Below are 14,788 nucleotides of genomic sequence, written 5' to 3'. Positions count from 1 at the left end.
TGAGCTGAGTTTTTAGAGATAAGAAAACTTATCAAAGATTTCCTTTTTTCTAGGGATTGCATATGTAAAGTTCAGTAAAACATCTGAAGCAGCAGCTGCTATGGAAGCCCTAGATGGAAAACATGTTGGAAAGGGTTCAAGGCCAATTAAAATTTTGATCGCTCACAGGTAAAGAGTTTAAAGTTCAGACTTTTTTTCTTGTCGTGGTTGCAGTGTGCTGGCTACAGCCTAGTAAAGAGCAAAACTCAGATCACAGTAAACAAAAATTGCAAAATGTGTTTTAAAAGAAACTGTTTGGTGAGAACCAGTTCCCGATTGACACTGATACACAAATGGGAGCTTTCATCCAGATTCCACTTAATAGCACTTTTCAGTTAAAAAATTAAATTTAAAAAAAAAACCTGAAACCCCAGAAGCCTGACGTCAGGTATCGTAAAAAAAAAACTTAAGTCGGCAGGGGCGAATTCATATCTCTGATAATCCCCTTCGTTGAAACCTTCATTGAAGTTTGAAATTCCTCCATTTAAAAAACGAAGGAAAATTTTCAAAAGTTAGTGAAAATTCGTTAAGAGCCTTAATTTTGGAAAAAAAAAGATTCACTTGAGTGACGTCATATGTATAGAGAACGTCATGTATAGAGAATGAATTACATCACCTTCCCAGGAGTGAACGTATTGTTTTAGCTAAGTATAAAATACCAAGTGTAGTTAGTCTAGTTAAAAAAGGCGTTTTAAGTAGTTTCATAATTAGAAATGAAAGTGAAGAACAAAGAAATATGCAGCTAAAAGATATGCCAGAGCGAGGACAAAGAAATATGTGGTTAGAAGATAAGCAACAGTTAGAATTACAAGCGATAGTGAGAAAGCGAATATCAGATCATGTCAATACTGGAGTGAAGAACAAAAAATTGTGCCGTTAGAAGACAAGCGACAGCAAAAATCAGTATGAGCCAAAAATGAAAGCGAGAAAGAAACAAATATTACGTTAGAAGAACAACGCCATCACAATCTTCGATACCAACAAAATGCGGGACAAAACCCAGTACAAACCTACAAATAAACCATAAACTGAGCAAATGGTGATTAAAAGTCGTCGGGACCCTTTAAAGTTATGTTTTCCCTAGCGAGCCCTCTATTTTCCTCTGGAAAGGGTAGTAAATAAAACAAACTCATTTGGAGATTGCTACTTACAATGACAATCAATATACACAAGCCTACCACATGTTGAGTGCCTGGGCCCGGCTTCGAAATTCCCTGCATATATTTATTTTTTAACTTGGGCCACTAGGTCACAACTTTAATTTAAAAAAAATCGTATTTTTCCAAGGGTGGTTGTATCGAGCCTGTGGTGACGTCATGACATCAAGGAGAGACTCACATTGTCGGTGGTTAGAAGAAAAGTGACAACGAGAATCCATATATGGAAGCTTGCCGCGTACTTCGCAGCCGGGCTCTCGGTACTTATATACATATACTAGCTGTTGGGGTGGCGCTTCGCGCCACCCCAACACCTAGTTGGTGGGGGCGCTTCGCGCCCCCCCAAGCCCCCCCGCGCGCGTAAGTCGTTACGCGCCATAATAGTTACGTGCCATTGTAGTTGTGTCCCTATGTCCCACCTGTGAATATAGATAGATATATATATATATATATATATATATATATATATATATATATATATATATATATATATATATATATATGGTTTTAACTACGTAAAACTTGCGAATATACAACATTCTTTGCTGTCCCATTGTCTTTGCATATAAATAGATTGTCAGGTTTACCGACTCTTGAACATGCAACATATAATGGTCCATGGGAAAACAATCTGTATTCAGATCTATACCTCATGATTCTAATGATTGCCCTTGAGCTTTGTTGATGGTGATTGCTAATCGACCATTCCCTGTCCCGGTGTCCCGGTCGTCATTTATATCCCCCTGTTTCCCCCGGTGTCCCCGTTGTAGTTGTGTCCCTGTGTCCCGGTCGTCATTTATATTCCCTGTGTCCCGGTCGTCATTTGTATCCCGGTGTCCCGGTCTGTATATACATTCGTTTTTTAGTTTTGTTTTCTCCTTTATTTTTTTCCTTTTTTTTTCTTTTTTAGCTTATTTAGATTTTTAGATTTTTTAGTTTTTTTATTAGTTTTTAGTTTTTTTTTCTTTTTAGTTTTTTTGTCCCGGTCGTCATTTATATCCCCCTGTTTCCCCCGGTGTCCCCGTTGTAGTTGTGTCCCTGTGTCCCGGTCGTCATTTATATTCCCTGTGTCCCGGTCGTCATTTGTATCCCGGTGTACCGGTCTGTATATACATTCGTTTTTTAGTTTTGTTTTTCTCCTTTTTTTTTTCCTTTTTTTTTCTTTTTTAGTTTATTTAGATTTTTAGATTTTTTAGTTTTTTTATTAGTTTTTAGTTTTTTTTTCTTTTTAGTTTTTTTGTAGTTTTTACCTTCTTTTTAGTTTTGTTAGTTTTTTTTTTTACTTATGTCCTGGTCGTCATTTATACTCCCTGTGTCCCGGTGCTTTGTTGATTGCTAATCGAACATTCCTTTTGTCCTGGTCGCTTTCTCTTTGAGTGTCGTCATTTATTTTTTTCTTTTTTAGTTCTTTTAGTTTTTACCTTTTTTAGTTTTTTTTAGTTTTTTAGATGAAAATTTTTTTTAGTTTTTTCCTTTTTTTCTTTATAGTTTTTTATTGGTTTTTACCTTTATTTTAGCTTATTTTTCAGTTTTTTCCTTTTTTTTTAGTTTTTTTTTTTTTTTTTTTTTTTTTTTAGTTTTTTACCTTTTTTTAGTTTTTTTAGTTTTTTTAGTTTTTTAGCTTTTTTACTTTTTTTATTAGTTTTTAGTTTTTTTGTAGTTTTTGCCTTTTTTTAGTTTTTTCAGTTTTTTTTTTTAGTTTTTTATTGGTTTTTACCTTTATTTTAGCTTATTTTTCAGTTTTTTCCTTTTTTTTAGTTTTTAGTTTTTTTAGTTTTTTACCTTTTTTAGTTTTTTTAGTTTTTTTTAGTTTTTTAGCTTTTTTATTTCTTTTATTAGTTTTTAGTTTTTTTTGTAGTTTTTGCCTTTTTTTTTTAGTTTTTTAGCTTTTTTATTAGTTTTTAGTTTTTTTTGTAGTTTTTGCCTTTTTTTAGTTTTTTAGTTTTTTAGCTTTTTTATTTTTTTTATTAGTTTTTAGTTTTTTTGCGGGGGGGCTTGGGGGGGGCGCGAAGCGCCCCCACCAACTAGGTGTTGGGGTGGCGCGAAGCGCCACCCCAACAGCTAGTATATATATATATATATATATATATATATATATATATATATATATATATATATATATATATATATATATATATATATATATATATATATATATATATATATATATATATATATATATACTAGCTGTTGGGGTGGCGCTTCGCGCCACCCCAACACCTAGTTGGTGGGGGCGCTTCGCGCCCCCCCCAAGCCCCCCCGCGCGCGTAAGTCGTTACGCGCCATATTAGTTACGCGCCATTGTAGTTGTGTCCCTATGTCCCACCTGTGAATATAGATATATATATATATATCGTTTTAACTACGTAAAACTTGCGAATATACAACATTCTTTGCTGTCCCATTGTCTTTGCATATAAATAGATTGTCAGGTTTACCGACTCTTGAACATGCAACATATAATGGTCCATGGGAAAACAATCTGTATTCAGATCTATACCTCATGATTCTAATGATTGCCCTTGAGCTTTGTTGATGGTGATTGCTAATCGACCATTCCCTGTCCCGGTGTCCCGGTCGTCATTTACATCCCCCTGTTTCCCCCGGTGTCCCCGTTGTAGTTGTGTCCCTGTGTCCCGGTCGTCATTTATATTCCCTGTGTCCCGGTCGTCATTTGTATCCCGGTGTCCCGGTCTGTATATACATTCGTTTTTTAGTTTATTTTTTCTCCTTTATTTTTTTCCTTTTTTTTTCTTTTTTAGCTTATTTAGATTTTTAGATTTTTTAGTTTTTTTATTAGTTTTTAGTTTTTTTTTCTTTTTAGTTTTTTTGTCCCGGTCGTCATTTATATCCCCCTGTTTCCCCCGGTGTCCCCGTTGTAGTTGTGTCCCTGTGTCCCGGTCGTCATTTATATTCCCTGTGTCCCGGTCGTCATTTGTATCCCGGTGTACCAGTCTGTATATACATTCGTTTTTTAGTTTTGTTTTTCTCCTTTATTTTTTTCCTTTTTTTTTCTTTTTTAGTTTATTTAGATTTTTAGATTTTTTAGTTTTTTTATTAGTTTTTAGTTTTTTTTTCTTTTTAGTTTTTTTGTAGTTTTTACCTTCTTTTTAGTTTTGTTAATTTTTTTTTTTACTTGTGTCCTGGTCGTCATTTATACTCCCTGTGTCCCGGTGCTTTGTTGATTGCTAATCGAACATTCCTTTTGTCCTGGTCGCTTTCTCTTTGAGTGTCGTCATTTATTTTTTTCTTTTTTAGTTCTTTTAGTTTTTACCTTTTTTAGTTTTTTTAGTTTTTTACCTTTTTTTAGTTTTTTTAGTTTTTTTAGTTTTTTAGCTTTTTATTTTTTTTATTAGTTTTTAGTTTTTTTGTAGTTTTTGCCTTTTTTTTAGTTTTTTTAGTTTTTTAGCTTTTTTATTAGTTTTTAGTTTTTTTTGTAGTTTTTGCCTTTTTTTAGTTTTTTTAGTTTTTTAGCTTTTTTATTTTTTTTATTAGTTTTTAGTTTTTTTTGTAGTTTTTGCCTTTTTTTAGTTTTTTCAGTTTTGACGTCACCTGATCCAGTTTTTTCAGGTGACGTCACCTGATCCACGATCCACAGATCAACAGACAACTTATTTTTATATATATAGATAGTTTTTTTTTTTTACTTATGTCCTGGTCGTCATTTATACTCCCTGTGTCCCGGTGCTTTGTTGATTGCTAATCGAACATACCTTTTGTCCTGGTCGCTTTCTCTTTGAGTGTCGTCATTTATTAGTTTTTTCCTTTTTTTTTAGTTTTTTATTGGTTTTTACCTTTATTTTAGCTTATTTTTCAGTTTTTTCCTTTTTTTTAGTTTTTTTTTATTTTTTATTTTTTTTAGTTTTTTACCTTTTTTTAGTTTTTTTAGTTTTTTTAGTTTTTTTAGTTTTTTAGCTTTTTTACTTTTTTTATTAGTTTTTAGTTTTTTTTTGTAGTTTTTGCCTTTTTTTAGTTTTTTCAGTTTTTTTTTAGTTTTTTATTGGTTTTTACCTTTATAGTTTTTTAGCTTTTTTATTTTTTTTATTAGTTTTTAGTTTTTTTTGTAGTTTTTGCCTTTTTTTAGTTTTTTCAGTTTTGACGTCACCTGATCCAGTTTTTTCAGGTGACGTCACCTGACACATCCATCCACACATCCATCCACACATCCACAGACAGACAACTTATTTTTATATATATAGATATATATATATATATATATATATATATATATATATATATATATATATATATATATATATATATATATATATATATATATATATATATATATATATATATGTTTTTAACTACGTAAAACTTGCGAATATACAACATTCTTTGCTGTCCTATTGTCTGTGCATATAAATAGATTGTCAGGTTTACCGACTCTTGAACATGCAACATATAATGGTCCATGGGAAAACAATCCGTATTCAGATCTATACCTCATGATTCTAATGATTGCCCTTGAGCTTTGTTGATGGTGATTGCTAATCGACCATTCCCTGAGTCGCCATCGTCATTTATATATCCCCCTGTGCACCCCGGCGTCCCCTTTGTAGTTATGTCCCTGTGTCCCGGTCGTCATTTATATTCCCAGTGTCCCGGTCGTCATTTGTGTCCCGGTGTTCCAGTCTGTGATTTCTCTTTGAGTGTCCCGGGCGTCATTTATATTCCTTGTGTCCCGGTGTCCCGGTCGTCATTTATATCCCCCTGTGCCCCCCGGCGTCCCCATTGTAGTTGTGTCCCTGTGTCCCGGTCGTCATTTATATTCCCTGTGTCCCGGTCGTCATTTGTATCCCGGTGTCCCGGTCTGTATATACATTCGTTTTTTAGTTTTGTTTTTCTCCTTTATTTTTTTCCTTTTTTCTTTTTTTTCTTTTTTAGTTTATTTAGATTTTTAGATTTTTTTAGTTTTTTTATTAGTTTTTAGTTTTTTTGTAGTTTTTACCATTTTTTTAGTTTTTTTAGTTTTTTTTTTTTTTTACTTATGTCCTGGTCGTCATTTATACTCCCTGTGTCCCGGTCCTCATTTGTGTCTCGGTGCTTTGTTGATTGCTAATTTATATTATATTTATATTTATATTTTTTATATTTATTAATATTTTTTTAGTTTTCTTTTTCTCTTATTTTTCAGTTTTTTCCTTTTTTTTAGTTTTTTCTTTTTTAGTTTTTAGTTTTTTTTTTGTTTTTTACCTTTTTTTAGTTTTTTTAGTTTTTTAGCTTTTTTAGTTTTTTTTATTAGTTTTTAGTTTTTTTTTTAGTTTTTGCCTTTTTTTAGTTTTTTCAGTTTTTTTTAGTTTTTAGTTTTTTACCTTTTTTTAGTTTTTTTAGCTTTTTATTTTTTTTTCTTTTTAGTTTTTTTTGTATTTTTTACCTTTTTTAGTTTTTTTTCTTCTTTTGTATTAGTGTGAAATAATTCAGACGTCATATGCGGACAAACACGACGTCACTCGACAGACAGACAGACAGACATAACCCACAAACAACTTATTTTTATATATATTTATTCATATTTTTTTAGTTTTCTTTTTCTCTTTTATTTTTCAGTTTTTTCCTTTTTTTTAGTTTTTTTCTTTTTTAGTTTTTAGTTTTTTTTAGTTTTTTACCTTTTTTTAGTTTTTTTAGTTTTTTTAGTTTTTTAGCTTTTTTAGTTTTTTTATTAGTTTTTATTTTTTTGTAGTTTTTGCCTTTTTTTTATTTTTTTCAGTTTTTTTTTAGTTATTAGATTTTTACCTTTTTTTAGTTTTTTTTAGTTTTTTAGCTTTTTTAGTTTTTTTTTCTTTTTAGTTTTTTTTTGTAGTTTTTACCTTTTTTAGTTTTTTTCTTCTTTTGTATTAGTGTGAAATAATTCAGACGTCATATGCGGACAAACATGACGTCACCTGATCCACAGATCCACACACAGACAACTTATTTTTATATATATAGATATATATACTAGCTGTTGGGGTGGCGCTTCGCGCCCCCCCAAGCCCCCCGCGCGCGCGTAAGTCGTTACGCGCCATATTAGTTATGCGCCATTGTAGTTGTGTCCCTGTGTCCCACCTGTGAATATAGATAGATTTATATATGTGTTTCAAACTACGCAAAAATTGCGAATAAACAACATTCTTGGCTTTCCCATTGTCTGTGCATATGCAAAGCCGTATGTACTAATAATGACGTCATATACAAACGCTCTTTTTACAAACAAACAAACATGCATCCACATAACTCGTTTTTATATAGATAGATACAATACAAATTAACTGCGTAAAACTTGCGAATAAACAACATTCTTCGCTGTCCAATTGTCGCTGCATATAAATACATTGTCAGGTTTACCGACCCTCGAACATGCAACGTACAATTGTCCATGGGAAAAACAATCAGGATTAAGATCTATACCACATTTTTCTAATGATTGACCTTGAGCTTTGTTAATGGTGATTGCAAATACTAATCGAATTGGGAATTGCAATCTTTTAAATTGAAAAAGCAGATCCGTTGGAATCATGGGAATGCGAGGAATAAGAACAGCCTCACCCTCATAAGGCCCTGTCAAGATTGTGGCCTCTATTAGGTTTTCCATTGTTTTTTTTTACGGCAAGTCGCGTGCCATTGCAAAGCTTTGGTGGGTTGATATTTCTTAAAAGTATTATTGGTACGCCTATTTTTAGTTGTAGCACGTGTGGTGGAAACCCTGAAGGATCTATGAAATTTAAAAATTCAGATGGATAATTAACCGCTTCATTTGGTTCCAAAACTGTGTCGACTGACTTGTAAAGGACTGCCTGGTCTCGAATCTTGTTCAAAACAATATTGTTGATTTCGTGGACGTCTATATTTTTGGGTGCGAGAATCGCTCTTTCACTTAGCCATTTATTATTTTTATAATTTTTTAGAATATTCGGAAATACTTTTTCAATCAATTCATTTTTGGACGTCACTAAATTACAGAAATCAGCAGGTAGTTGTATACGTCCTGAAATTGAGTCTACTGTTTGACCAGAGTCATCGTTTTGCAATCGGACACGCATATTTGTAGTTAATTTTAATATTTTTACGTGTGCCTATAAATTAGAATTTTTTAGGCAAGCATTCATTTCGTCTGCAGGAGTTAAACTACGTAAAAATTGCGAATATACAACATTCTTGGCTTTCCCATTGTCTCTGCATATACAAAGCCGTATGTACTAATAATGACATCATATGCAAACGCTCTTTTTACAAACAAACAAACATGCATACATACAACTCGTTTTTATATAGATAGATAGATAGATAGATAGATAGATAAAATACAAATTAACTGCGTAAAACTTGCGAATATACAACATTCTTCGCTGTCCAATTGTCGCTGCATATAAATAGATTGTCAGGTTTACCGACCCTCGAACATGCAACGTACAATTGTCAATGGGAAAAACAATCAGTATTAAGATCTATACCACATTTTTCTAATGATTGACCTTGAGCTTTGTTAATGGTGATTGCAAATGCTAATCGAATTGGGAATTGCAATCTTTAAAATTGAAAAGGCAGATCCGTTGGAATCTTGGGAATGCGAGGAATAAGAACAGCCTCACCCTCAAAAGGCCCTGTCAAGATTGTGGCCTCTATTAGGTTTTCCATTGTTTTTTTTACGGCAGGTCGAGTGCCATAGCAAAGCTTTGGTGGGTTTATATTTCTTAAAAGTATTATTGGTAGGCCTATTTTTAGTTGTAGCACGTGTGGTGGAAACCCTGAGAATAATATCTCGAGGTAAAAACTGATCACCGACCATAACGATGGCCACTTCGTCGATAGTTGGAGCATTGTATCTACGCACATGTTGGCCAGGAGGCGTTTTGTCAGCGGAAATAACAATTTTATGCGTATAAGTAGGCATCAAATCGATGGCTGTTTTGAACAGACGCACTAAATTATTATTTTCGTGGAAAAGATGTTGTAATTGGGAAACGATTGTCCTTTCAATGTTGGGAGAAATTTCGCAACGTGCATTCAATTCAGAATTTCTATCACTGATGAAGTACAATTGTAAAAATTTATGATTCTCGCCTGAGAATGGTAGAAGAGACCCTGCTCTATGATAAATTTGCCCTTTTACTTTGAAAGTAGACATAAATTGATCTGGATTTTCAATTTGGGCTCCAAACGACGTCATTTGGAAACATGAGTTGTATTTTCTGATTCATTTATATTCCTTACTAGCTGTTGGGGTGGCGCTTCGCGCCACCCCAACACCTAGTTGGTGGGGGCGCTTCGCGCCCCCCCCAAGCCCCCCCGCGCGCGTAAGTCGTTACGCGCCATAATAGTTACGCGCCATTGTAGTTGTGTCCCTATGTCCCACCTGTGAATATAGATATATATATATATATGGTTTTAACTACGTAAAACTTGCGAATATACAACATTCTTTGCTGTCCCATTGTCTTTGCATATAAATAGATTGTCAGGTTATCCCCCTGTTTCCCCCGGTGTCCCCGTTGTAGTTGTGTCCCTGTGTCCCGGTCGTCATTTATATTCCCTGTGTCCCGGGTCCCGGTCATCATTTGTATCCCGGTGTCCCGGTCTGTATATACATTCGTTTTTTAGTTTTGTTTTTCTCCTTTATTTTTTTCCTTTTTTTTTCTTTTTTAGCTTATTTAGATTTTTAGATTTTTTAGTTTTTTTTATTAGTTTTTAGTTTTTATTTCTTTTTAGTTTTTTTGTCCCGGTCGTCATTTATATCCCCCTGTTTCCCCCGGTGTCCCCGTTGTAGTTGTGTCCCTGTGTCCCGGTCGTTATTTATTTTTTAGTTTTTTACCTTTTTTTAGTTTTTTTAGTTTTTTAGCTTTTTTATTTTTTTTATTAGTTTTTAGTTTTTTTGTAGTTTTTGCCTTTTTTTTAGTTTTTTTAGTTTTTTAGCTTTTTTATTAGTTTTTAGTTTTTTTTGTAGTTTTTGCCTTTTTTTAGTTTTTTTAGTTTTTTAGCTTTTTTATTTTTTTTATTAGTTTTTAGTTTTTTTTGTAGTTTTTGCCTTTTTTTAGTTTTTTCAGTTTTGACGTCACCTGATCCAGTTTTTTCAGGTGACGTCACCTGATCCACGATCCACAGATCCACAGACAACTTATTTTTATATATATAGATAGTTTTTTTTTTTTACTTATGTCCTGGTCGTCATTTATACTCCCTGTGTCCCGGTGCTTTGTTGATTGCTAATCGAACATTCCTTTTGTCCTGGTCGCTTTCTCTTTGAGTGTCGTCATTTATTAGTTTTTTCCTTTTTTTTTTAGTTTTTTATTGGTTTTTACCTTTATTTTAGCTTATTTTTCAGTTTTTTCCTTTTTTTTAGTTTTTTTTTATTTTTTATTTTTTTTAGTTTTTTACCTTTTTTTAGTTTTTTTAGTTTTTTTAGTTTTTTAGCTTTTTTACTTTTTTTATTAGTTTTTAGTTTTTTTTTGTAGTTTTTGCCTTTTTTTAGTTTTTTCAGTTTTTTTTTTAGTTTTTTATTGGTTTTTACCTTTATAGTTTTTTTAGTTTTTTAGCTTTTTTATTTTTTTTATTAGTTTTTAGTTTTTTTTGTAGTTTTTGCCTTTTTTTAGTTTTTTCAGTTTTGACGTCACCTAATCCAGTTTTTTCAGGTGACGTCACCTGACACATCCATCCATCCATCCATCCATCCATCCACACACAGACAACTTATTTTTATATATATAGATGTCCCGGTGTCCCGGTCGTCATTTATATCCCCCTGTTTTATATCCCGCTTATTTTTCAGTTTTTTCCTTTTTTTAGTTTTTTTTTTACTTTTTTAGTTCTTTTAGTTTTTACGTTTTTTAGTTTTGTAGATGAATTTTTTTTTAGTTTTTTACCTTTTTTTCTTTTTAGTTTTTATTGGTTTTTACCTTTTTTTAGCTTTTTATCTTTTTTATTTTTTTTTATTTTTATTTATAATTTTATTAGTATTCTTTTTCTCTTCTATTTTTCATTTTTCATTTTTTTTTAGTTTTTTTTAGTTTTTAGTTTTTTAAGTTTTTTCCTTTTTTTAGTTTCTTTAGTTTTTCGGCTTTTTTATTTTTTTATTAGTTTTTAGTTTTTTTTGTAGTTTTTGCCTTTTTTAGTTTTTTCAGTTTTTTTTTTTTAGTTTTTAGTTTTTTACCTTTTTTAGCCTAACCAGGATTTGAACCTGGGACCTTCATTCTCCGTTCTGACACCCTCTCTCACCGAGTGACTACTCCAGCATGTTCATTTTGGTGTTTTAAATGGTATATTATTAACCAAATTAATGTGTTTTACAATATACTAAGCATCGTCATAACAAAAATGACGGCAACTAATTTCATGACGTCAGCCGAAACATGACGTCACCTGATCCACAGACCCACAGACAGACAGACAACTTATTTTTATATATATAGATATATATATATATATACTAGCTGTTGGGGAGGCGCTTCGCGCCTCCCCCCAAGCCCCCCGCGCCCGTAAGTCGTTATACGCCATATTAGTTACGCGCCATTGTAGTTGTGTCCCTGTGTCCCACCTGTGAATATAGTTATATATATATATATATATATATATATATATATATATATATATATTTATATATATAGATATAAATAAGTTGTTTGTGGGTTATGTCTGTCTGTCTGTCTGTCGAGTGACGTCGTGTTTGTCCGCATATGACGTCTGAATTATTTCACACTAATACAAAAGAAGAAAAAAAACTAAAAAAGGTAAAAACTACAAAAAAAAAATAAAAAGAAAAAAAAACTAAAAAAGCTAAGAAACTAAAAAAAAACTAAAAACTAAAAAAAAACTGAAAAAACTAAAAAAAGGCAAAAACTACAAAAAAAAACTAAAAATTAATAAAAAAACTAAAAAAGCTAAAAAACTAAAAAAAACTAAAAACTAAAAAAGAAAAAAACTAAAAAAGGAAAAAACTGAAAAATAAAAGAGAAAAAGAAAACTAAAAAAATATGAATAAAAATAAAAAAAAATAAAAAAGATAAAAACTACAAAAAAAAAACTAAAAAGAAAAAACGAAAAAAAACTAAAAAAGCTAAAAAAAAAAAGGTAAAAACCAATAAAAAAACTAAAAGAAAAATAGGAAAAAAAAAACTAAAAAATTTTTTCATCATATAATATGACGTCTGAATTATTTCATCATATACCAATTCAAAAACGAATGTATTCAAGCCGATGTAGCTGAGTTTATAAGCCGTTATGTTCCAGGTTCTAGGTTCAAGAGGTTCCAGGTTCGAACTTTGGCTTTAGCATTAATATAAAAGAAGCAAAAATCTAAAGAAGGTAAAAACTACAAAAAAAACTACAAAAAAAAAACTAAAAAGAAAAAAAATAAAAAAAATCTAAAAAAGCTTAAAAACTAAAAAAAAAGGTAAAAAACTAAAAAAAAAACTAAAAAAAGGAAAAAACCATAAAATAAACTAAAAACTAATAAAAAAAAGCTAATAAACTAAAAAAACTCAAAAAAACTAAAAAAGGTAAAAACTAAAAGAACTAAAAAAGAAAAAAAAACTAAAAAAAAGGAAAAAACTGAAAAATAAAGGAGAAAAAGAAAACAAAAAAATATAAATAAAAATAAAAAAACTAAAAAGATAAAAACTTCAAAAAAACTAAAAAGAAAAAAGAAAAAAACTAAAAAACCTAAAAAAAGGTAAAAACCAATAAAAAAAAACTAAAAAGAAAAAAAGGGAAAAAATTAAAAATTTATTTCATCATATACCAATTCAAAAACGAATGTATACCGGGATGACGACCGGGACACAGGGAATATAAATGACGACCGGGACGCAGGGACACAACTACAACGGTGACGCCGGGGGTACAGGGGGGATATATAAATGACGACGGGGACACAGGCAATGTTCGATTAGCAATCACCATCAACAAAGCTCAAGGGCAATCATTAGAATCATGAGGTATAGATCTGAATATGGATAGTTTTTCCCATGGACAATTATATGTTGCATGTTCAAGAGTCGGTAAACCTGACAATCTATTTATATGCACAGACAATGGGGCAGCGGCCCCATTGACTTTGCATCCAGTTGAACTTTATCCTTTTCAATCTTAGACATCGTGACGGATGAAAACTCGGAACAATCTATATATATAAAAATAAGTTGTCTGTGTGTGTCTGTCTGTGGGTCTGTCTGTCGGGTGACGTCATGTTTGTGTGTCGACTGACGTCATATTTTCAACTGACGAAATTACAGACCGGGACATCGGGACACAAATGACGACCGGGACACCGGCACATAGGGAATATAAATGACGACACTCAAAGAGAAAGCGACCGGGACAAAAGCAATGTTCGATTAGCAATCAACAAAGCACCGGGACACAAATGACGACCGGGACACAGGGAGTATAAATGACGACCAGGACATAAGTAAAAAAAAAACTAAAAAAAAGGTAAAAACTACAAAAACACTAAAAAGAAAAAAAACTAAAGACTAATAAAAAAGCTAAAAAATCTAAAAATCTAAATAAACTAAAAAATAAAGAAAATAAAAAAGGAAAAAAATAAAGGAGAAAAACAAAACTAAAAACGAATGTATATACAGACCGGGACACCGGGATACAAATGACGACCGGGACACAGGGAATATAAATGACGACCGGGACACAGGGACACAACTACAACGGGGACGCCGGGGGGCACAGGGGGATATAAATGACGACCGGGACACAAGGAATATAAATGACGCCCGGGACACTCAAAGAGAAATCACAGACTGGGACACCGGGACACAAATGACGACCGAGACACAGGGAATATAAATGACGACCGGGACACAGGGACAAAACTACAAAGGGGACGCCGGGGGGCACAGGGGGGTATATAAAAGACGATGGCGACACAGGGAATGGTCGATTAGCAATCACCATCAACAAAGCTCAAGGGCAATCATTAGAATCATGAGGTATAGATCTGAATACGGATTGTTTTCCCATGGACCATTATATGTTGCATGTTCAACAGTCGGTAAACCTGACAATCTATTTATATGCACAGACAATGGGACAGCAAAGAATGTTGTATATTCGCAAGTTTTACGTAGTTAAAAACATATATATATATATATATATATTATATATATATATATATATATATATATATATATATCTATATTCACAGGTGGGACATAGGGACACAACTACAATGGCGCGTAACGACTTACGCGCGCGGGGGGGCTTGGGGGGTGGCGCGAAGCGCCCCCACCAACTAGGTGTTGGGGTGGCGCGAAGCGCCACCCCAACAGCTAGTATATATATATATATATATATATATATATATATATATATATATATATATATATATATATATATATATATATACATATATATATATATATATATATATATATATATATATATATATATATATATATATATATATATATATGTTTTTAACTACGTAAAACTTGCGAATATACAACATTCTTCGATGTCCCATTGTCTGTGCATATAAATAGATTGTCAGGTTTACCGACTCTGAACATGCAACATATAATTGTCCATGGGAAAAACAATCCGTATTCGGATCTATACCTCATGATTCTAATGATTGTCCTTGAGCTTTGTTGATGGTGATTGCT

General features: G+C 32.0%; 1 protein-coding gene and 1 long non-coding RNA gene across 8 annotated transcripts in view; one reads left to right on the top strand and one right to left on the bottom strand.

Annotated features, from left to right (window-relative positions):
• Positions 1 to 5,419, bottom strand: part of LOC136030206 (uncharacterized) — a 422,925-nt gene extending 417,506 nt beyond the window's left edge. The window contains exon 1 of the long non-coding RNA XR_010618212.1: positions 4,300 to 5,419. This is a non-coding gene — a long non-coding RNA (uncharacterized LOC136030206). The remainder of the gene's footprint in view (positions 1 to 4,299) is intronic.
• LOC136030201 (RNA-binding protein 45-like) overlaps positions 1 to 14,788 on the top strand; it is a 272,030-nt gene that overhangs the window by 136,063 nt on the left and 121,179 nt on the right. For all 7 annotated transcript variants that reach the window (XR_010618210.1, XR_010618211.1, XM_065708977.1 and 4 more), the window contains exon 3: positions 54 to 168. Coding sequence is in view for 5 of the 7 variants with exons in the window: in XM_065708977.1 (XP_065565049.1) it covers positions 54 to 168 (115 nt within the window). In the remaining 2 variants the exon portion in view is untranslated. The remainder of the gene's footprint in view (positions 1 to 53; positions 169 to 14,788) is intronic.

Source organism: Artemia franciscana, chromosome 8 (assembly GCF_032884065.1).
Source record: "Artemia franciscana chromosome 8, ASM3288406v1, whole genome shotgun sequence".
NCBI classification, from domain to species: Eukaryota; Metazoa; Arthropoda; class Branchiopoda; order Anostraca; family Artemiidae; genus Artemia; species Artemia franciscana.
This window is presented reverse-complemented; position numbering and strand designations above follow the sequence as displayed.